At 40.6% G+C, this 23,802-nt stretch overlaps 1 protein-coding gene across 2 annotated transcripts in view; it reads left to right on the plus strand.

Moving 5' to 3' along the window:
- Positions 1 to 238: 238 nt before the first annotated feature.
- The window catches only part of EPHA1 (EPH receptor A1), an 83,037-nt gene continuing 59,473 nt past the window's right edge, over positions 239 to 23,802 (plus strand). For both annotated transcript variants that reach the window (XM_014065993.2, XM_014065994.2), the window contains exons 1-2: positions 239 to 534; positions 12,850 to 12,917. In XM_014065993.2, coding sequence (XP_013921468.2) covers positions 438 to 534; positions 12,850 to 12,917 — 165 coding nt within the window. In that variant the 5' untranslated portion in view covers positions 239 to 437. The remainder of the gene's footprint in view (positions 535 to 12,849; positions 12,918 to 23,802) is intronic.

The raw sequence follows: 23,802 nt of genomic DNA on the forward strand, positions 1-23,802 counted from the left end.
AAGCCTATTGGGCCTAGGTCTGAAAAATGTCACTGTGAGCCCACCAGGTGGCCCTGTGGAGCCATCCATGGAGCCTGACAGAGGGAGGCGGGAAATGGGACTTCCCAGGAAAAGTGGCAACTACCTTTAAGGTGAGCCTATCTGCTTGTAGCTGGCCCAACCCCTTTAAAGCTAGTAGCAAGCAGTTGATTGGGAGAGAACTGGTTTCACCACTTCTCTGCCGTACTCTTTCATCATAAGTCAGGGCCAGGCAGGTAGCTTTTGCAATGCAGGAATCTCCGTCAGTCCTTTGGCTCTGGTGAAAGTCTCACATCAAGGGCACCAGGCGAGTGCCTCGATGTCTCAGGCCTGTGGCCACCAAGCTGAGAGACTTGCTGAGTGACGGAACTGAGGCTCAGAGCCAGCCTGGTCTGGGAGCAGGATTGCCTCCACGGGAAATGGAGCGGAGATTCCTTGGCAGAAAAGCCGCTCTATCTTTGAAGCTGCTGTTTCTGTTCTCTGTTTCCTTTCTGCAAGAGATACCTGCTAAAGAAGGTAAGGGCAGCTGGGGAGAAGGGAAAGATACCCGGGATTCAAAACTTGCGGGAACCACATAACTTCTTGGAATGTTGCAAGAGGGAAGTTTTAGACTCTGAAACCAAAAATGCCAAACAAAAGGAGAACACACTTCGCAAGGACATGTTACCTTGAAAAAAACCACACAAAGTTGCATTATGCACAAGTGCTGATGTTTGGGGAGGAGAGCTGCTGGGGAATTGTCCTCTTCAAATATTTTTTCCACAAAGACAAAGCCTGAATCTGCCCAACTGTACTTACTTAAGGTTTGCTTGTCAGCAGGTTGGAATCAATTGCCGCATCCAGTGATCAGCCTGGATTTGCTGCTGTCTGAAATGAATGAAAGAGCCCTAGCTTTGGAAGACAATGAGGAACCTGACAAGAAAGTTAAATTAGTCACGCTCTGTTTTTTGCTCCATTGTGGGGTTAACTACCCTGCTGAAAAGCAGGATGAAGTGGGCCCTGGTACTTCCAATAGCTTGGGAATCTTTTCATATGACACATGGTAGCCCTGGAGCTCTAGATTTCAGGAAAGCTTTGGTTGGCTTCCGGATTTTAGGGTTGTTTTTCAAAAGATCTTTTTTTAATGAGATTATTGGGTAACTGAAACCTCTTGGTAAGCAAGCAATAATGTTATGAGTCAAATAAGCTTTATAAGTTCATTAGATTAAAATCCTAATGGAAACAGGAATCAGGTATCTTCCGCTTTAGCAGGCAGGGTTGGGCTGCAACTTGTAATTTCTGTTTTGGGGTTGGTTCCCAATTATACACCTCCACTCCCCCTCCTGATACAGTACAACATGCATGTAATTTTTTTAAATGGTATCTATAAGAATCACTGGACATGTTGTTCATAATTAATAAAGTAAAATTAGGCTTCTCTGAATTAGCTCCTCTAAAAAAAATTACTAATGCATTCTGTTAGCAGAACTTACAAATATCTTTGTTGTTGCAGAACATTAGTAAATTAAATAGTTCCTTCTTTGCAATGGATATACACTCACTCAATACACAAACTTTATATATTTCTGGTTGCCAAACCCAAAACTCAATTAGTGATATTTAATGGCTGAGGGTGCTTCAAACTCAGAGGTATTCAACCTTGGTAACTTTAAGACATGTGGATTTCAACTCCCAGAATTCCCCAGTCCGCTATGGCTGGCTGGAGAATTCTGGGAGTTGATGTCTGCAAGTCTTAAAGTTGCCAAAGTAGGATCACCACCACCACCACTTGTTCTAAATTATTGCAGAGTTCTTGAAAAGTTCATTTCTGCCTAGCTTCTTACCCTTATTTATGAGCATCTGACTTTTCATTTTCTGTGTTAAAAACAGAGCTAGTGGCTCCAAACTGGGATGGAAAATGTGTATGTCTTGCAAATGGTCTACAAACGATTTGTGAAGCTTTCTGCATTTGTGTAATGATAGGACATGGATAACTTTACAAGCTAAAACATTCTTAAGAGAGTCTCATTTGTTTGTTTCCTTCATTCTCCTAGCATAAGCCAACTCAGACCTATTGCAGTGTCTCCCATAATGTAGTTAAATATTGTATTGGTTCAGCAATTTCGCACATGATAACTAGAAAAATAAGTTGCAACATCTTAATAATAACCAATCCCACTAATCTCCATGGCTGATTAGAATAATTTTACTTAGAATGTTTTAGTTTAACTAGTTTATGTGATTGGTTGAACTTGATGCTGTAGCTTTAGGTAAACAGCAGAATGGACAGGAATGGCCTTTAACCTCCAATTATTGAAAGACTGACAATGACCTGGGGTAGAATGCTTGGTTTAAATACAGCAGCCAGTCATGAATGTCTGAAATGAATGGATGAAAACATGCCACCATCAGATTCAAGGTTCATAAGTTACATTTAAAAAATAAAACTGAGTTTAAAGTTATGGTTCTTTCAATAATGTCTTATATTCCAGGAAAACCTTTTCCACTATAATACTTTTCTGTGTAACTTCAGTTTCTATTTAGATGACACTTTCTCCTTGCAGAACCTAGTCATATTGATGATGCTGGCAAATCATAAGTTTAAAATATGACCTTTTATTTCTCCCAAATTTAAGGGCAATTGTCCCGAAACGCCTCATCTGCCCATAATTAAGAAAATGATATAATTTGAGCTGTGGTTCTTTCTTGGCACCTGCATACCAGCCTACCTACAGCCACTTTGGCAAGGGTGTTACCTGCGGAAGACTTCAGGAATTTAATTCCCTTGCTTATACCTAAAGGGCCATCATGTGAGCAAAGGACATAAGGCCAGACCCCCAATTCTCCCTGTCAACTTGCATGCTTCCCTGTCTCTAGAATCCATTCTTTGGTTTTAAATTTCATAGCACAAAAAGGAAGGAACTAGATATTCTACTTTTAAGAAAATAACTTGCATCTATTAATCATTTCAAAGCAGATTTGCTACGGTCCTCTTCCCCCACCTCCATCTGTCCAGAGCAGCCTTTATCCAATCAATGTGCATTGCAGTCATTCATCTCTACTGCCAAAGTTTTACGCATTGTAAAATTAGGAAAAAGCTCTCAAAAATATTCTTGTATCTAACTTTTCCTAATGGACCATATTTGTAAGCATTTTTTTAATGTAACTTTCTGTAAGATAGACATTTTTATCTATAACTTTTAAGCCACGAAATATAGGCATTAGCAAACTGAATTATGTGCCTACTTGTACCATGATATATTCTTTATTTCACAGAATGCATTGTTTCTCTTGGAGGGAATCCAGGAAGAATTTCTTTAACATTCTTAGCATATGTATTGCATAATTTAAGTTTTAGTTTCATTCCTAGAACTCATATCCAGCTACAGGAATTCTTATAGTAGGGCTGTGATCCAAACGTGTACCCACATGAATTGCTCTAGATAAGAGGTTGAATTTAAGTATTGTATTCCAACATAAGATTCCCCCCCCCCTCAGATTTGGAGTTTATAACTAACATTTTAGTCATTTTTTATTCTTTAGAAATGTTGTTCGAAAATGTTGTTAGCATTATTTTAGTACAGTTAGTGATTCCCTATGTATATTTTTTTATTCAATTTGTATGCCACCTAACATACGAAGAAGTCACATGCAATGAAAAGATTTGTTTGTTTGTTAGTCTCTAGTACCTCGTAGGGTCCCTGCTCCGGAGCTTGTCGGGTGTGAGACTCTGCTGGTGAAGTTGGACCTCAAGGGTCAAGTGGGTCTGCTGCTAACGTACCTGCCTCCCAACTGCGTTGCAGCAGCCCTCCCCTCGCTCCTCGAGTCAGTAGCCGAGCTGGCAGTTGAGTTCCCCAGGCTTATGGTTCTGGGGGACTTCAATTTGCCATCGCTCGGTGAACACTCTGATGGGGCGCAGGAGTTCATGGCTTCCATGACAGCCATGGGCTTGACCCAGGTAATCCGGGGCCCAACCCACTCAGCGGGTCACATGCTCGACCTCGTATTCCTCTCGGAGCAGTGGATGTGTGATCTTGGTCTGAGGGGAAATGACATCATACCCCTGTCGTGGTCAGACCACTGCCTACTGAGGCTTGACTTCCGGAGGCCAAACCCCCACCGTAGGGAGGAGGAACCGACCAGGTGGTTCCGCCCCAGGCGACTGATGGACCCCTTGAGGTTCCAGACGGAGCTTGGGGTTATTCCTGATACTCTCGCCCACAGTTCGGCGGAGACTCTGGCTGCTGCCTGGTATTCGGCGGCATCGGAGTCTCTTGACCGGATTGCGCCACTACGGCCCCTCCGGGTCAGCGGATCCCGGAGACCTCCTTGGTTCACCGAGGAGCTCCGGGAGAAGAAGCGCCGGAGGAGACGCCTAGAGCACTTGTGGAGGTCCGATAAGTCCGAGTCGAACCGAGCACTATTAACAACCTGCACCAAGGATTACATCAGGGCACTTAGGGCAGCAAAAAGATCTCATATTGCCACCGTGGTTGCGTCCGCTGAGTCCCGCCCAGCCGCCCTGTTTAGGATAACCCGTTCCCTCCTAAATAGGAGGGATACAGGGGAACCCTTGCAGGGTAGAGCTGAGGATTATGCCCAATTCTTAGCGGACAAAGTTGCTCGGTTTCGGTCGGACTTGGACTCCACCGCAGCAGATCCAGCCGGGACACAAGAGGATCACTTGGCAAACCATCCCTGGGTTGAGTTTCAGGATGTTGCCTCTGGGGATGTGGACAAGGCCATTCGAGCTGTGAGTGCCTCCACCTGCATTCTGGACCCGTGTCCCTCCTGGCTGGTTGCCAACAGCAGTGAGGTGACACGTGGCTGGATCCAGGCGGTCGTAACCGCCTCCCTTCGGGAGGGGTACTTCCCCGCCGCACTAAAAACGGCGGTGGTGAGACCCCTCCTGAAGAAACCATCCTTGGATCCAGCCATTTTAAATAACTACCGTCCTGTCTCCAACCTTCCCTTTGTTGGGAAGGTTGTTGAGAAGGTGGTGGCCTTCCAGCTTCAACGGGCCTTGGATGAAGCTAGCTACCTTGACCCCTTCCAGTCCGGCTTCAGACCCGGTTACAGCACAGAAACCGCTTTGGTCGCATTGACCGATGATCTCTGGAGGGCCAGAGATGGAGGCCATGCGTCCATCCTGGTTCTCCTTGACCTCTCGGCGGCTTTCGATACCATCGACCATGGTATCCTTCTGCGACGACTGCGGGAGGTGGGGGTGGGGGGCACTGTTTTGCAGTGGTTCTCCTCCTACCTCTCGGACAGGTCGCAGTCGGTGTTGGTGGGGGGGCAGAGATCGTCCCTGAGGCCCCTAAAATATGGGGTGCCGCAGGGTTCGGTCTTATCCCCCCTACTGTTTAACATATACATGAAACCGCTGGGCGAGATCATTCGGAGGCACGGGATAAAATACCATCAATATGCGGACGATACGCAATTGTATCTGTCCGCCCCGTGCCAACTCAATGAAGCGGTGGATGTGATGAACCAGGGTCTGGAGGCCGTTAGGAACTGGATGAGTGCTAACAAACTGGTACTCAACCCGGACAAGACCGAGTGGCTGTTGTGTTTCCCTCCCAATAATTCGGCTAATGTTCCACCTATCAGGCTGGGGGGTCAAATTTTATACCCCTCAGATAGGATTCGTAACTTAGGAGTCCTCCTGGATCCACAGCTGACTCTCGATCATCACCTGTCAGCTGTGACCAGGGGGGCATTTGCCCAGGTTCGCCTGGTCCGCCAGTTACGACCCTACCTGAATCGGGAGGCTCTCACAACAGTCACTCGAGCCCTTGTGATCTCTAGGCTGGAATACTGCAATGTGCTCTACATGGGGTTGCCCCTGAGGTGCATCCGGCGACTGCAGTTAGTCCAGAATGCAGCCGCGCGAGTGATAGTGGGCGCACCGCGGTTCGCCCACGTTACACCCATCCTCCGCGAGCTGCACTGGCTACCTGTCAGTCTCCGGGTGCGCTTCAGAGTACTGATGACCACCTTTAAAGCACTCCATGGTAGTGGATCTGGGTACTTGAGAGACCGCCTTCTGCCGATTACCTCCCTCCGACCAATTAGATCGCACAGACTGGGCCTCCTCCGAATTCCATCCGCCAGTCAATGTCGACTGGCGACTACACGGAGGAGAGCCTTTTCTGTTGCAGCTCCGACCCTGTGGAACGATCTCCCCGTCGAGATACGCACCCTCACCACCGTCCAGGCCTTCCGCGCAGCCCTTAAGACCTGGCTCTCCCAACAGGCCTGGGGATAAGCCCTCAATTGCCCCACCCGAGTGTTGAATGTAGAATGCATGTTGTGTTTTTACTACTTATCTTGTTTACATATTGTTTATTTTGTACTGTACCCCCTCCCTAATGGTTGTAAGCCGCCCTGAGTCCCCTCAGGGAAAAGGGCGGCATATAAATTTTAATAAAATCTAAATCTAAATCTAAATCTAAATCTAAATCTAGTCAATTCTGATTATTAGCCGCCCTGAGTCTTCCGGGAATAGGGCGGCATACAAGTCAAATAAAACCGAAACCTAAACCTTTAACACTCCTGTTGATGGTGTCTGAATTACTTAGGAAAATAAAGTTTCCTGAGATAATTAAGTTTTTCTAATATATCTTTAACTAGAATGATCTATATCGGGGGCATCAAACTGGCAGTCTGTGGGCCAAATGTGTCACGTGCAGGCCACACCCATCCCGGCTCCACAAAGGCAAAAAACGTCATGATATGTCATGATACATCACAATCGAGTTTGTGCTCTATTTTGCCATCTTAACAATCAAGCATAAGGCAGACTATTGTATAGTTGCAAAGAAGGAGCCATGGTAACATGAAACATTGAGAGATCTGTCAGAGATCCTTAGCAAGATAATATGGATTAGTGCTTAGGATGCCTCTTTATTATCTTTGACATGATATTGATGTATAGATGTTCTAACCTTTAAAAAAATATGATTACCTTTGGTTTTCACAATAGAAAGATAGGATACACTTCACAGAGACATGACAGCAGCTGAGAGACTGGAGGGAATTAATACTTCTGTCATGCCTTCACAGCATGTTCTCATTTTAAAGCCGTCACTCACTTGTGGAAATATTTCCCAACTGAAATTCCTAATGGAAAAGTGGGTCTTAGAGAGCAATGAGGAAGCCGGGAAGTAGTAGCAAAAATGAGACCATGTGTCAATAATATAATGATGCCTTTATCCTGTTAATATTAATTTTTGAAACTGATTTTAAAATGTTTCAGGCGACACAAGGCCATAAAGGTAGCACCATTAAAGCAGCAGCACTTTTTCCTGGGATGGGCACTGATTCAACTGCTTTAAAGAGTCCCCTGATACCTCACAGTCCCAGGAAAAGAGGCGGTTGCTTTAAAAGCTACAGACAGTACAGTGGTGGGTTGCAGGTGGTATGCCCCGGTACAGGCATACCAGAGCCAGCCCAGAGCACCGGAGACCGTTCTGGTAATATGCTCCGGAGGGCCCCCCCCCGCCCAAGCTCCTTACCAGTGTTTAAAGGTTTCTGCGCTTCTGCGCAGGCGCATGGTGCATACAGTGCCTGCGCAACGCTCCACGGAGCAGCTGGAGTGTCACGGAGGCACTTGAACACATGCGCGCACGTCCATGAAGACGCCCCCAGCCCCGTTCCAACCATACCGGTTGGAACGGGATTTGCAACCCACCACTGAGACAGTACTACAAATGCAACCTCATGCATTCCAAAGCACTTTTTAAAAACTGGATACAAAGTACTTAGTACGAGATTAATTTTAAGATTTTCTAGAATGTATAAAGATACTCCAAATTTAAGTTGGAAATGTGGAAAACAATAAAGAGTCATTTTATCATCCTAGAAAATTTGGGGTTCAAATACATTCAGTAAATAAAGCATTTTAAAAGTTAATTGAAACTCACCATAAACCATTGAGTCCTTCCTTCACCTTGCCATGTTCTCATTCCAACTCCTGATCTGTCCCATTCCTTCCTTAATTTCCTTAATACTTGGACTGTGTCAGCAGCTCAAAGGTGATATTGTTTCTGTGAAGTAAAGGGGAGGGGTGATGTCTCTCCTAACCCTTTTTGGTGCCAGGAAGAGAGGAGAGGAGACTGCTGGGTGTAGAAGAAAGAATCTAGAGCAGAGTTGACTTAAAGAGGAAAAGAGAAGATGGGGTAAGAACTAAGCCAACAGTATGGCCTTCTCTTTCCCCGTGCCCAATGCAGAATGGAATATAAAGACAAGTCCTGAGAAAAGTCAACTGAAATTGCAAAAACCTATTGCATGATTTTTAGATATAGCTATTCTCTGGAATAGAAAGATATAGAAGGCTGTAGAAGGTTGGTTCCTATTACAATGTTTAAAATATGTTTTATATGTTTCCTAAATTCAAGCTTCCAAGCTCACTGCTGTTTATAGATGGACCGATTTGATTTGGGGTACGCTGAATATGCAGAGTCCTGAAACTGAATGTGAGAATTCCATCACTGAAGGTCAAAAGGGATCAGAAAGAAAGCAGGGGCTACATGTTCTATCCCTTAAACTCTCTTAAACACCAGGAGGCTTCTTGGATTTAAGTTTGATTGACACTCAGTCTTTTTACCCATGTAGCAGAACAAACAATTCAGTTATTCGTTGTGTGGATTTAAGACAAAAGTGTCTATGACTGTACACACTTTCTTTGACATATAGAGGCTTTTTTTTTTTCTTACAGCCTGCTAGCCGATCAAGTCTGCTTTTAGTGTAGATCCCTGAACCAGTTCTAATTAATTGGGTAATTTCCTCTTGTCCCTGTTCATGCTTTTGCTAGCTTAAAATGCAATAGTAGCAACATAGCCTTCATTTTTAGAATGCAGAATCTAAACGTTTGGTTGTTGATTTTTTTTTAAATTACTAAGATTTATGATGCATGAATCCCTGGAACTGCCTTGATTTTGAAAGATGTTAGATGATGAAATCTAATAAATCAAGTGTAACCTAATAGCCTCAAGGAAATAGTTCCCTGCAAGCAAGGGAAGATGAGCTACCTAAGATTCATGGTTGTTATTCTTGGTTTGAATTTTAACCAAGTGACAAAGAAGAAGATAAGAAGGGGAAGGGAAGAGATGGATCCAAACTTCATTTTCTTTGCTCCTTGGAATGGAGAAAAACAAAACTAGCATCCTTCACTGGAACAATGGGACGAAACCTCCAAAAATAAAGTGAAATAACAGCAAGAAAAGTATCAAAGCTTTTTTCTTTCTTTCTTTCTTTCTTTCTTTCTTTCTTTCTTTCTTTCTTTCTTTCTTCCTTCCTTCCTTCCTTCCTTCCTTCCTACTCCTCCTCTATAACTCCATAGAATATTCTGCAAATATTTATTTCATCAGTTGTCAAATGCCATCAAGTATTAGTTATAATATTACATGTGGGAGATTCAGACTCATCAGATGTCAAATAATGTAAAGAATGGCTTTCTTTAACAGCTTAATTTTCTCAAATTAACAAAGAAGACGATGGTCTCAAGCAAATTTTAGACCAATTTATTAAAAAGATTTGATTAGATCCTTCTAATTACAGGTCTATCTGTGCCTGGTAATTTATATGTTAGTTAGCTTAATGGAAATTTGGTTTCTTGGCTGGATGTCAAAAATGTGCTAGGCCCAAGCAAGTTGGATTCATAAACAAATCAACAGTTGACTACTGTTAGATCTCTGGCAGAAAAACACATAGCATCTCCTGGCCAAAATTCTTTTATTCTCTCTCGAGGGAATTTGGGCTTAAATTTAGCATTACTTTCATTACATCCAAGACTTCTGTGTTTAATTATCTCTCTTTATCTAGAAACTACTAAGGGTGAGAAGACAATTTGATTCAGCCTATATTTGTCACAAAAGGGCTTCATTAGGCTAGTAATTTTTTGTCCCAGATTTTCTTTCTTCAAAATTGGAAAACACAAAACTCCAACACTTAGACTTCCATTGTTTCATTGTTCAAATGTCACTTCCCTTCTTTCTCTAACAAATAAATACCTGAAGAGATATATTATATGCATTTATGGGTTAGCATTCCAGAATTTGTTTTATTGATAACTTCAGCAAATGTAAAATAAAGGAGAATATTTATAGCTCAGGGCTGAAATGAGGGGTTCCATTACTCTCAGAGAGCACCAAGTACCCCTCAGTAAATTTAAAATAATGTTTTTTCCTTTTAAAAATAAGCATGTTTGTATAAACGATTCATTAGAGGACAGCCCATGGAACAAAACCAATCATCCAAAGATTTGGGAATCATGTGAGCATAATTTCAATTCAATATATTTGATAATGTTCTTTTTCTTGGGTTGCCTATAGAATTTATGCAGTTCTCAATTTGTTCCTACTAGTGTTAAAGCTGTCGCTCTTTTTTTCTTATCAAGGTTGGAGAATTTCTTTCAGTTTCTTCACAGATATTTAAAGCTAAAGACTAACTCCAATTGTTAGGTAGCCTTGGATTGGGGGTTTAGTTCAAATTTGGAATAAGGTATCTCTGATGGAAAAGGATCAAAAATTGGCTAGAGGCAATAACAGAAGTCAAAATAGATTGGAAACCCCAAGGTTTTTTTACTAGGAATAATGACTGCAAAATACAAAAAAAAGAAATACAGTATTTAATTTTACATATAATTACGGGGGTGAGGATTGCCTTCGCTCAGAAATGGAAAAACAAATTAATTCCAAGCGAAGATGAAATAATAAGAAAGGTTATGAATTGTGCCGAAATGGATAAATTAACAAAAGAAATCCAGGGAAAAGAAGAAACAGAATACTACCAGATATGGGACAAAAGGTATAGGTGGATGGAGGAAAGAAACAAGGATCAATGAAGGAAGACAACAAAGCCCCAAAGTAGTAGTTAAGGAGAATTAACACATATATATATGTGCATCCAAGAGGTTTAAATTTACTAGAGGTGATCAGCCAATATAGCAGACAAATGAGTAAAATAAGAGGGTTAAGAATGGTGAAATGCAAATGAAATATACTAGAAGGGGAAATAATATAAGGAGAACATGAAGTTCCTGTTCATATTGTATTGTGTAAATGTGGTGTATGTCTAAGTTTTGTGTGTGTGTGTGTGTTTTGCATGTTTGTAAATAAATAAAAAATTATTTTTTTAAAGAAAGGAATAAGGTATCTCTATCCCCCCCCCTCATTACATTCTTGAGATATGTACATTTATCCTTTCATTGCCTTCATGTTAGAGACTGGTTTTAATTTCTCTCAAATATAGAACCATAGAGCTTGTCAGGCATATTTGTCGTGTGATACACTGTATTATATTAGAAAAGAGAACTACCATTGCCCTGCCTTAAGCTCAGAATCACCACGTTTAGGCCTTTGGCTTTATTTCTTCTCTCTGCAGGAGTATTGCCAAACACATTCGTGATCTGCTCATCACAAACATTGACTTCCAATATTCTTAGTTGCTAACAGAGTTGTCCCACTTTCCATTGTACTGGTAGTCCTCAAGTTACATCACTAAATGAGCCAGGCAATAACAGTCATAAATCATGTTAGTCATAAAGCAGGTCACCACATGACCATTAAGTGGTCATTAAGTGAATGCAACTGTTGTTAAGCAAACACATTGCTCGCTATGAGGCAGTTTTGGCTAGAAACGTAAACACTGGTTTCCAGAAAAAAACCATAGTGAATCATAGTCATATTACCATAGGATACTGCAAACAGGCATAAACATGGACCAATGTTTGAATACCCAAAATGCAATTATGTGACCCCAAGGGAGGAGGCGACATCAGAACTACAAAGTCAGGTCATAAGTAGTTTTTGGGGGGAATCTGTTGTAATTTTGAATTGTCACTAAGCATCCAGTCATCGTAAGTTAAGGATTACCTCTAGCCCTTAATAATCGGTACCAAGGACAAGATAATTAATCGAACAACCTAAGCATACTCTTAATCTACTATGCTTTTTTAAGAACCGGGTTTAGTTTTGTCCTCCTTGCCTTACTACTTAGTCACTATCAGAGAATATTATATGATAGCTGCCTTTCCCATGACAACTACTTTGGTTTATTTGCAGGTCCTTGATTATATAATTACATTTTATTAACATAATCATTAGGTCTGTACCATCTACAATTGAGAATGTTACAGGAACAAATAGAACATAGAATCATAGTGCTATAAGGGACCTTGGAGGTCTTCTAGCCCAACCCTTGGCTCAAGGCAGGAGACTTTATCCCAGACAAATAGTTGTCCAGTCTATTTTTAAAAACCTCCAGTGATGAAGGACCCACAATTCCAGGAGGCAAGCTATTCCATTGATTATTTGTTCTCCCTGACAGGAAATTTATCTCTAGATTGGATCTCTCTTTAACAAGCTTCCACCCATTTCTTCTTGACCAGCCCTCTGGTGCTTAAGAGACATGTGACCTCTTAAACGATCCTTAGGATCATGCTGATCAAACTCCTAGAGCTACATTTTGTTTCCAAGATTGCCTCTGAATAGCAGTGGATGGAAAACTCGAGCAGTAGGGTTACCTTTACCCCTCGTAATGCTTACGGATTTTCTTGAAAGCATCTCTTTGATTTCTGGTGAGAAGAGAACCTTGGACCATTAGAGGTGGGTTGCTCCCGGTTCAGCCGAACCAGTAGTGGTGGTGGCGGGAGGCTCCGCCCACCTGCCTGGACGCTTCTGTGAATACGCACGAGCAAACCGGTAGTAAACCGGTTAGGAACTCACCACTGTGACCATGTAGGCCTTTGGGGTGATTCTTCATTAATTGTTTCAGGCAAGGTTGGTACGAATTTCACGTTTTTGATGGCTGACTCAATTTTTTTTTTCTTATTCTTCTTTTCAGTTAATCTTCTGGACACAAGCACTTCTCAGAATGAGCTAGGCTGGTTGCCAGATCCTCCAGATTCAGGGGTAAGTACAAACCACAAAAACTAGAATGCAAACAATCTGTATTGCACTGCAGCATGGAGCTGAGTTTTCAGTGGCAGCTAGGAAATCTCTGCTAGAGATTAGTTGCTTTACTTAATGTCAAAGAGCGAGACGAAGCCCTCTGTCTGTGCTGCTCTGTTGCTTGGCTCCTAGAAAGGGCCAAGTAGCTAGAGAAGTCTGACAAATGAGGGTCAATAAGAAGCAGAAGCCTTAGAAAAGTTGAATAGGGGTTGAAAAGACAGTAAAGGGTGCTAGCCTGAAATTTTAAATGATTTTAAAAGGGGATATTCCAGAAGAAAAACAAAGACCAAGATTTAGATGTGAAGAGGCAAGGAAAACAGTTGAAGCACGGGGAAGAAAGATTCATCTGTCACCAAGAATCTCCTGTTTTTTTAATATTTCCTTTCAAGAGGCAAACATTTTTTTTTTGCTGAACTTCACCTTGATTTCAGTGTAATTTTGCTATTGCATATTATTTTCTATGCAGTGTTCTAATCTGTGAGATAATCCACAGGTTGTTTCTTGGATAGATTTTGCTGATTTTCTGATATCTAGTCATTTCTTGTTCTTTTGCTTCTTTTATTCCCTCCCCACCATTTTTTTGGTTCCCTTCTTATCTAGGTTTGTTTGCTGGTTTATTTTTTATCCAGTTTCAACAACAGGAGTGGGATATAAAGGCACAAGCCCATTTATGAACTATGCATTAACTGATCAAGTGTTACTGCTTAGTGCAAAATCTCTTATGTGGCAATTCTAAAGTTTGCAATGGGTCATCCGTATTTAATACATTAATACATTTTCCCAAATGAATCCCTCTCTCTCTCTCTCTCTCTCCCTCGCTCCCTCCACCCCTCCTCTCTCTTCCTTTATGGCTTTGTGGAAGACTACTTTGCTGTACTTTGCAATTCTTTGGAATGCACTGTATATTTCAGTTGCCTCTGGGGAACTGTCACACATGTCAGCTTTTTTGATCTTCCTGTAGTGTTTTAAATATTCGGAATTTCTACCATTTGCTGCCTCCCTTCCCCCATCCATACAAAAGAATGTTCCCCCCACCTTAGGAAAATGAATGCTGCTTTATTGTTTTTATGTTTTTAATAATTCTATTTTTTTAATGTTTTAAATTATTTTTGCTGCTTGTTTTTTGTTGATTTGGTATCATTTTCTGCATTTTTAATTTTGTAAGTAGCACTGGGATATGGTAGTGAGGTGGGTGGCTATCTAAAGTGAATGAATGAATGAATGAATGAATGAGAAAAGAGTTTCCTGAAATCATAATTCCAGAATTTCTATTGAATGATCAATTGAATGTCTTTTACGTTATCCATTTTTATTTTGTGATTGTGTACTGTTAACCATATCAAAAATACAGTCAAATGAAAAAATCATTCAAAACACTAAACAAGAAGCTTAAAATGTATTTCGTTCTCCTTTTTAACTGTAATCAGAAGTGGGCTGGTCTTTTCAACAAGAAATTGTTCCATAGTAGAAGGCATGCCATGGAAATGGTGGGATTAACTATTGATGCTAAATCCATTGTATAGCATATTTGTCCCTCCACCACAAAAGGTGTCATGTTGAATTCTAAGAGGGGGCATTGGTACAACTCATTACTAATGGTTAATGCAAGCAATGTGAGCCTTCATTGTATCATCTATAAGCCACAATCAACCTCACAGGCTTGTCATTCTGGAGGGGAAAAAACATGACTTCCCCCCTGTGCTTAGATATAAAGCATATTGAAGTTATTTGCGAATTCCTAACTAAAAATTCTTGTAGTTAAGGCTTTTGCAATTCTGACTAGCGGTATCTACTAATATTCAATGTTGATTCTACATAGAGAGACTGTGGTCTTTCTTTGCTTTTTGTGGCTAAATAAGATTGTGATAGTCACCTTTTTTCTTAATTTGTACTACCACAATGCAAGGACACAAGATGAGATGAGGCCAAGCTAAGGAGGACAAGGGATATGAACTTTGAGAAGGGTAGAGCAATTTATGGCACTTATGGCATTCATCCCACAAGGAATTTGACTAACTAACACAGTACAATTGCAAGTTCAGGCCAATGAAAAGCAGAAAATGATCATAACAGACAAAAAATATTTACTCATTTTTTACAAAGGCTTGTAAACTGCTCCAATTAAAGCTGAGCCTGAACAGCATACAGTTTCCACCTTCGTAAATTCAGATTAAAAACAAAACATTAAATTTAGCAATATAGACAATCCATAGGGGAAAAAACAATGTAGAAAATGGAAACATACAATCAACATGCTATTTATTAGATTTTTCTTCATCAGAAGGAGTAGTCATACTATTCTGGGCCCATGATCAGATGGTCATGATTTTATAGACTTCCTAAAAACCAATGGCTCAGTGGCTAAGACACTGAGCTTGTCGATCAGAAAGGTTGGCAGTTTGGCGGTTCAAATCCCTAGCACAGCGTAATGGAATGCGTTCCCGTTAGTTGCCCAGCTTCTGCCAACCTAGCAGTTTGAAAGCATGAAAAAATGCAAGTAGAAAAAATAGGAACCACCTTTGGTGGGAAGGTAACAGAGTTCCGTGCGCCTTTGCCATTTAGTCATGCCAGCCACATGACCACGGAGATGTCTTTGGACAGTGCTGGCTCTCCAGCTTTGAAATGGAGATGAGCACCACCCCCTAGAGTTAGGAATGACTAACACATATGTGTGAGGAGAACCTTTATCTTTACCTAAAAACCAACAGAGTTGGGCCATTCTGATGCCTGGGAGAAAAACTTCCAAATAAGGAGGATACAATTGAAAATGTATACTTCCATGAACTTTGCAGATAACAGTCTCTAAAAAACTGGGAACCCTTGATATAGGGAAAAGAAAAACCATCCCATCTTAGGGATGCCATGAAGGAGCTAAGAAGAAATTTCCACATAACTTGCCATCTCAGAAAAGGTTGTGTTTCTTTTAAGTACCCTGTTTCCCCAAAAATAAGACCTCTCTGGATAATAAGCCCAATCAGACTTTTGAGCACATGCGCTAAAATAAGCCCTTCCTGAAAATATTGCAAGACAGCAGCAGCCACGGGGTGACCACGCTCACCGCCTCCTGCACCTCAAAAATAATAAGACCTCCCCGAAAATAAGGCCGTGTTTATTTTGGGGTCAAAAGAAAATAAGACCCTGTCTTATTTTCGGGAAAACACGGTACCCATTTTTTTTCTGATTAAAGGTGTCCTGAAAAAGGCATTTGCTGAGTGATCTTGTCCCAAGACAAATGAAGGTTGAAATATAACAGCATTTTAAATGTGAAACAAATAGGCTGTCAAAGCTACACCTATACTTTCAGGCTGGATTATATTGCTGGTTGGTTAAAGCCATTTTCAAATAAAATGTAATTCCCTGCAATTTCGTGGAGATACCTATGTAAAAAAAAATTGGCAGCAACATAGAAATGATTTACGTACTAATGTTCTCTTCTGGCATGACTTTTCAACTTTCCAACATTACAGCCTTGCTGGAATTTCCCATCCAAGTATTAAACAGGCTTGGCCCTGCTTATCTTCTGGGTCCAGAAAAGATTGACCACATAGTGTCACTTATTAATAATAATACACCACCTGAATCCATCAAGGTTCCAAAATGTTGTTAAAATGAGCTGTAGCCTCTTGGATTTATAGGAACTTCTATAATAATGGCAAGGCACATGTCTTGTGAATAGGATATCTCATCGCATTGTGGTTAATGAACACTGAACATTCTTTTGTGTCAGGGTACGACTGACAGCTGAACAGGGTCAGAATCCTGAGATTCTTATAATTGCTGGATAGTGCTGCTAGGCAACGGCCCCAACAAATATTGTGCAATGCTCATCTTTGCCTGTTTCTCTAGTTGAGTCCAAGGCATGTCTCGGTCACAAAGGTTGTCAATTATTTCCTTGAAGTCAAAGAACTACCATCTGTGTCCTGACACCAGTATTTGATACTGCTAGGACTGCATGCTTATTTATATTTCTTCTGACCTTGGAAAGTGTAAAGAATAAAAGCCGTAGCTGTTGGGTAATTCAATGCTGTCCTTTCAAAGTGGAGCCAAGAAGTAATTGCAACATGCTGGCTACCCTGAAGAAAACAGGTTTGGTGGTGTGTGTAGTCTTCCTCCTGGCTTGTAACTGGACTAGAACAGAAGACTGGGAAAGAGAATTTCATTACTTCCTCTTTTTCCTGCCACGATTCATATTCCTTTCTCACCCTCTTCATAAAACAGAAGCATATAAAAGAACTTGAGGTTTCGCCCTTATTTCTCCTGAATGTTAAGAGTTTCATAGGGCTGAAAAGAGAGTAATTGCTAGAAAATGGGCTATCTTTAGCCATTTCAGCAGATGGCATTTGTCCTTATGAACCGTCCTAGCATTATGACCTTAAGAAGATTTTCACCTGTTCTCCTTCTCTCATCAGAGGTATGTTTTTTTAGGAACTTAAGGAAACCTTCTGTGTGGTTGTTCCCCACTTTTGTAATTCTTTCTGGAGGGGATCAAGCTCATTTCCTGTTTGCTATCTTTTGGTTGCAAGCAAAACCCATTTTTATTTAGTATTTAGGCATAACAGTAGCATAGTCCTGAGTCTGTTGGATGCAGTTTACCAGTGCATTTATAATAGTATTGTTATCATGCTTCGTTATTCTACTTTTAAAAATTGCACATCTCCACTTTTAGTGAAAAGATGAAGTATACAATGTACAATTGTATATTTGGTCTGTACGGTATGTCTTTTTCAGAATACTTTTTCAACAGTAAATAAAGCATTTAAACGATCAAGAAGGGAGGAAGCACTAAATAATATTGCACTGATGCAAGTTTACAAGAAGTCTGCCACAGGCGCAAAGCTGTTAGGAGGTGAATCTCAGCCACTATATTCCAATTTCCTAAATTTGTGTTCCTGACAATTGCAGACAAGCTATGCAGATTAATTAAGAGATGCATTGGGTTTTTTTTCCTACTCTACTTACATCCCCATAGGAAACTCATGCATACTTTCTTCCTAATCTGCTCACCATCGTTTTAAGCAGAATAACAAAATTGGAAGGGACCTTGAGGTCTTCTCAAGCAGGAAACCCTATACCATTTCAGACAAATGGTTGTCCAAACTCTTCTTAAACATCTTCAGTGTTGCATGATAGTTCTGTGCTGTTTTCCACACAATGTGCAGATCTCTGCTTTTCTACAAAAGTGGAAGAGAGAAAGACTTCCTGTGGGAGGAGCCTGTCGCCGAAGGAGCTCAACGGAGCCCCTTTCAGAGTTCTGGTCTGTATATCTAATTAAGATCAATAGATATCACCCCTTTCTGGCAGAAAGGGGCAGGCAGAAGCTCAGGTGCTAGGATTTATTCGTAGTTCACAGCCCCCCTTCTTTTTTTTTGGGCTGCGAACGGAGAAGAGATCCAGCGTAACTGAGCTCTTATCTCCAGCCAGTTCCTCGCAGCTGCCTTTTTGCAGCCCTAGACAGACGACCCCCCCACTCAGGACAATGATAAATTGTTTAAAGCAACTTAAGGCAAACGAGCGGGTCTCACTCCTGTGATGTTTTTTTTTTTATAACTATCTAAATACCAGCCTAGTTTTTCCTTTGAAACTTCTTTGTGCAATTGGGATACAAAATGGCGTTTTTACTGTGTTGGTGATTGATGATGCAATTAACCGGCTTTATCTCCCCGGAGACTGCTACTCATTAACAAGCAAAATCTACAAATAATTTATTGAGAACTGACCAGGTGAAGACACTGTTTATCTGTTTATTCTCAGCTTTTATCTATAATGCCTCCCAGATCTAAGCAGGCAAAAAAATCCCCCCCGCATGTGCTTAAAGAACTTGTTAGTAAATCGCTGCCTTTGTCTCCTACACCACCTACTGGAGATTCATTGACACAGGAGCTTTTCTTTCAAATAATTAATGACTTTAAACAAGAAATTAAAGAACTTGTGCTGGATTTATGCGATAAAATACAGACTAAAATTGCCCAAATAAAGGCGGATATGTTTGAAGTTACGTCTACTTTGACAGATTATATCGAAGAAATGGAGTCTAAACTGGAAACTTTGGAGGAGGCTAATTTTAATTTGACTTCTAATATCCAAACATTACAACAAGAGATTAGAAATACTCAAACACAACTTACAATGATAAATTATAACAGAAAGGCGTCTGCAATAAGAGTCAGAGGACTGCCTGAAAAGAAAGGAGAGAACTTGAAACAGACGTTTGTAGAAGCTTTCAGCCAAGCGGTGGGAGGTCCGGGACTCAATTTTGATTGGAATATTCGAAAAATCTATCGCCAGAATTCGCGTGTAGCAGAGCAACGACAGCTTCCAAGAGACATAATTATATACTTTTTCACAAGAGAATCCAGAAATGTGATTACTCAAAAGTTTTACAATAACAGGCTACGAATCGATGGCCATGATTTGTTTGTCTTTAAAGAGATCCCGCTTCAGATGCTGCAAGCAAGGAGAGGCTATACTTTCTTAACCCAAGAACTTAGAAATCGTCAAATACAGTATAAATGGGAAGCTCCAGTTGGAATCACAGTTACATTTGAAAATCAAAGATTTTGTATTAATTCTGTTTCGGAAGCTCGGGACTTTTATTATAAAACTCTGAAGGCGGGGCTTCTTGACTCACTCGGAAATGCGGAAGGACAAGGTGAAGGAAAGACAAGCAGCAAGTCACTTGGTTACAAGAAGGAGGGAGTTGTTCCCCCCCTACTGGAGAGGCAGAAGAGCGGAAACTGAGGATTTAGTCATATTCTCAATATAGCAATAGCAATAGCAGTAGACTTATATACCGCTTCATAGGCCTTTCAGGCCTCTCAAAGCAGCGGGACACGTGGTGATAAGGGAGAGGGTAGCCTTCTCTTTCCGAAAGGGCAGAAAAGTAAAGAATATAGATCCAGCGATGTCTTTAAAATACTTTTTAAGCTTTTGGACTGATTAAAACTTTAGGATTTCTGTTTGGTATGAAATGGTAAAGCTGTGTACTGATGAGGAATGGAAAGAAGCATTGTTTATTCTAGACAGATATTATACGGGACTTTTACAAGACTTATTTGAATCTCAATCCAAACTGCGCATGAAGTGTTTTCTGTGAGGAAAGCGGGGACTAAGATTTATTTGAATTGCGGTTTGGGATGAATGGAGCTGGGAGGAGTGGGGCAGAAAGGAAGGTGGAGCGGGATATTGATGAAGGGATCTCGGGATTGAACGAACTGGTATATGCAATTTGGGCTTGGGAGGAATAGAGACGTGAAACGAAGGGTAGGAAGATGAGTAGCGAAAGCATGATTAGACTGCTCTGTATTTGAAGATAAATTGATTTTTGTATAAACTAATATTTGAATATAAGGTTAAGAAAGGCTATCTGGAGAGTCTACAGGAAGATGGGGGTAAATATCAAAGAAGTAAGGGACGAGGACAAAATATAAATGGAATGATTCACACTGTTTAAATTTTAAGAATGATGGGAGGCTGAGCATAATGCAAAAGAATTTTAATTTTTTTTTTATTTACTTTTTCGTTTTTTTTTCGTTTTTCTTTTTTGGAGTGTTCTTTTTATGTTATTTTCATTATTATTGTTAATAAGATATTTTGAAGGTGAATGGTACTGAACTGTGCCGGGTGTGGGACCTGGGAAGTCGGAGGGGGTTAGGGAGGGGGGTTCATTGGGGGTGGGTGGGTGGGTGGAGATATAGTTTCAATATATAGAATAAGAAGAATACACTTGTATACTGTTGATCCTTATCTTTTCTTTTTATTTTTCTCTTTTTTTTTCTTTTCTTTTTTTCTTTTCTTTTTTCTTTTTAGCGTAAAAGGAATAGAGAAATGCACCATAGTGAGAAGTGGAGGAAAGGAAGAGGGAGAAGTAAGGAGGGAGGAAGAGGGGAATGTAAGGATGAGAGGGGAAGGAGGGTGAGGAAGGCGAGAAAGGAAGGCAGGAGGGGAAAGGGAAGTAGGAGGGGTGATCGTTGGAGGGAGAAAGGAAAGTTGGAGGGGGAGAAGAAGGGGTGTATGAAAGTGATAGGTTGGGTTTATGAGTTGTGTTTCGGTTGGGGTTTTTCTTTTCTTATTATTATTATTGTAAATATCCAGTATATAAGTGAATGTACAAAATTGAAAATGAAAATGAATAAAACATTTAAACGGCAAAAGTGGAAGAGAGAAAGAATATGCAGAGAAAACAATTTCACACCAGCAGATTTCTTGCTGTATCAAAGCCTTTTTTCCATGTCACAATGCAGTTCCTCATTTAATTGTGTTCATCATTTAAATAAATTGGTTGTTGAAACAAACTTGTGTAGCATTCCCTTAATTCAACCTCGGGCAAGCACCTAGTGCTGGCCTTCCCACATTTTGGCTGCCATATAGTTAATTGCATTTTCTCCCTTCCTACATTGGTAAATCTCTTCTTCCAGTGGATGGCTTTGCTAATGCTGACATTGTAGATACTGTATATGAGAATAGCGCCATAATTTCTGATTCAATTCAACTCTTGTAGTCTAAACTTTTTTGGGTCAAAGTGCTGTTAACCATTATAAATAGTCATCTCCGGATGGGAGGACACCTATCAATATATATTTATCCATAAACATACACTACAATGATCCTTTCATTCGTGCACTTCCTTTTCTGAATGCAGAAAGAGGGGAGGGAATCTTCTCTAAAAGATGAGACCAAGAGTACAAATAGCCCAAGCGGTAGATATGCGCATGTCAACCTTATGCTGAATATATATTAAAATAGAATGTAATAAAAGGACAAGGTCTAATTGGTGTGGTTGTGACTCATTTCCGGTCCTTAGCTACTGTTGATAAGAGGTATAATGAGATCGTTACACTCATAAAAGTTCTGAGTAACTTTCAGTTGAATTAAAAAAAAATTCCAGCCACTGTTGTTGAAACCAAAGGTTACTGTTGCAAATTTGCCAATGAGTTTTTGTTTTTTGAGTGGTTTGAGATTATAGTATTTAGATCTCCCCGTTTGGTGCAACTAAATGGTGACCATAATGCCTGCAAAATAATGCCTTGGAATTTTGTGGGGAAGTTCTGCTTCTCAGGGCTAGACTGATCAACAAACACATAGAATGTTCAGAATGATATTACGACTGATTTTGGCTGCATATCACTTTAGAACTGCCATTAGACCAAGCTGAAATACATCCTGAGAGCATTCAGATCTGTCTGTTCAGTTCTATATGACAATATGCAGCTCATCTGGATTATCTTCCATTAGAGCATGTGTGTCTCAACACTTTGTTGGTATTAGCCCAGCCCCAGAATCTAACAGGACATCTAGAGTCCATTCATGGAAGATAGCAAGTTCTTCTGAGCAAATGGAAATTGAATTGTTCCTAGCAGTGGACTGCTACTTAGGGGTGAGATCCCAGATTTGCTGGGAGACATTTCCCTTTACCACCATCTCATTACTTAGCAAGCCAAAGGTGATCCTGGGAACAACCCAGGGAAGAAGGTAACAAACACCTGTCTATAGAGATTCTCAGCCATCCAGGTCATGGTTGTCCCAAAGGTGATTTTTCAAGAGGCAACTGGACTTTCTGGTTTTTCTTTGAAGACATCTGAAGCTGAAGAAGCTCAGAGCTGAAGAAGCTTCTTGGATGAGAAGCAAAACGTCTTCAAAGAAAAACAAGGAAGTCCAGTTGTCTCTTGAAAAAGCAACTTTGGGACTAACAAGCACCTCTCCTTTATTTTTAATTAGCAGAGATTTTGAGGAATGTACCTGGAACTTAATGTTTCCATGAGCTTCTTATAATTTGTAAAGTGAAATAAAATGGGGAAGATGTACAAATCAGCTTTTGGGTCAGGAAAAATGTTTATAATATATCTTTCTGGGTGTGCATTTCTGAGCGCTGTCTCTTGTAATCAATGATTGCTCTGTCTTACCCAGAGCCTTTGACTTTGACCAAGACACCAAACAAGATTGCTAGATCACCCACTACAAATCCTGTCTTTAAGAATTTCACACCAATTCTTTTTAACCCTCTGATTGTCCGTTATTTTACAAATGTATTACTTTTCTCCTTCAACTGTTGTGGACTAAGAAGAAGTCCTTAATGCGATATTAGGTACTGTAAAGGAGGTGCTAAATAAAGGAGCTCTAGAGAAATAAGTCATTCTATCTTCTGTATAATATTTAGTCAAGCAGAGTAATCCCTGCTTTATAGACCAACCATCAAACCAGGTCTTCTACTCTATAAGTAAAATATGTATTCTGTGATTAAGCACTGATCCCTGTTAATCTAAATTGGGAAAATGGGGTTTTCCTTTAATGTGTCACTGTTTGTCCTGCAGTTAGCAATCCACAAAAAAAATATTTGACTTCTGCTCTTCCAACAATGCTGTATTTTAAACATTGGTGCCTAATATTGCTGTTTTAAAAGCTAGTTTACATGTAATCTTCAACTTACAATTGTAACTGAGCTTGCAATTATAGTTGTAAGTCATGACAGTCATTAAGCAGGTCATCATGTGACCATGCCTGATTTTACAACCTTTATGTAGTGGTCCTTGAATAAACACTTCGATTACCGGTAGGCTAGAAGTAAACATCCATTTCTCTCTCACACACAAAAGGTCAGGTAATCACAGTCACACGACTGAGGGACACTGCAAACAACTGTAAATGTGGGCTGGTTGCCAGATGTCCATAGTGTGGCCAAATGACTACAGCAGTGGTTCCCAAACTTGGCAACTTTAAGACTTGTGGACTTCAACTCCCAGCTCCCAGCTCTGCTGGCTAGAGAATTCTGGGAGTTGAAGTCCACAAGTCTTAAAGTTGCCAAGTTTGGGAACCACTGGACTACAGGAAAAAGGAGTAGCTGTTGGAACTT

This window comes from Thamnophis sirtalis, unplaced genomic scaffold (assembly GCF_051295495.1).
Source record: "Thamnophis sirtalis isolate CommonGarterSnake01/CBP01778 unplaced genomic scaffold, rThaSir2_p1.2 scaffold_5, whole genome shotgun sequence".
Lineage (NCBI taxonomy): Eukaryota > Metazoa > Chordata > Lepidosauria > Squamata > Natricidae > Thamnophis > Thamnophis sirtalis.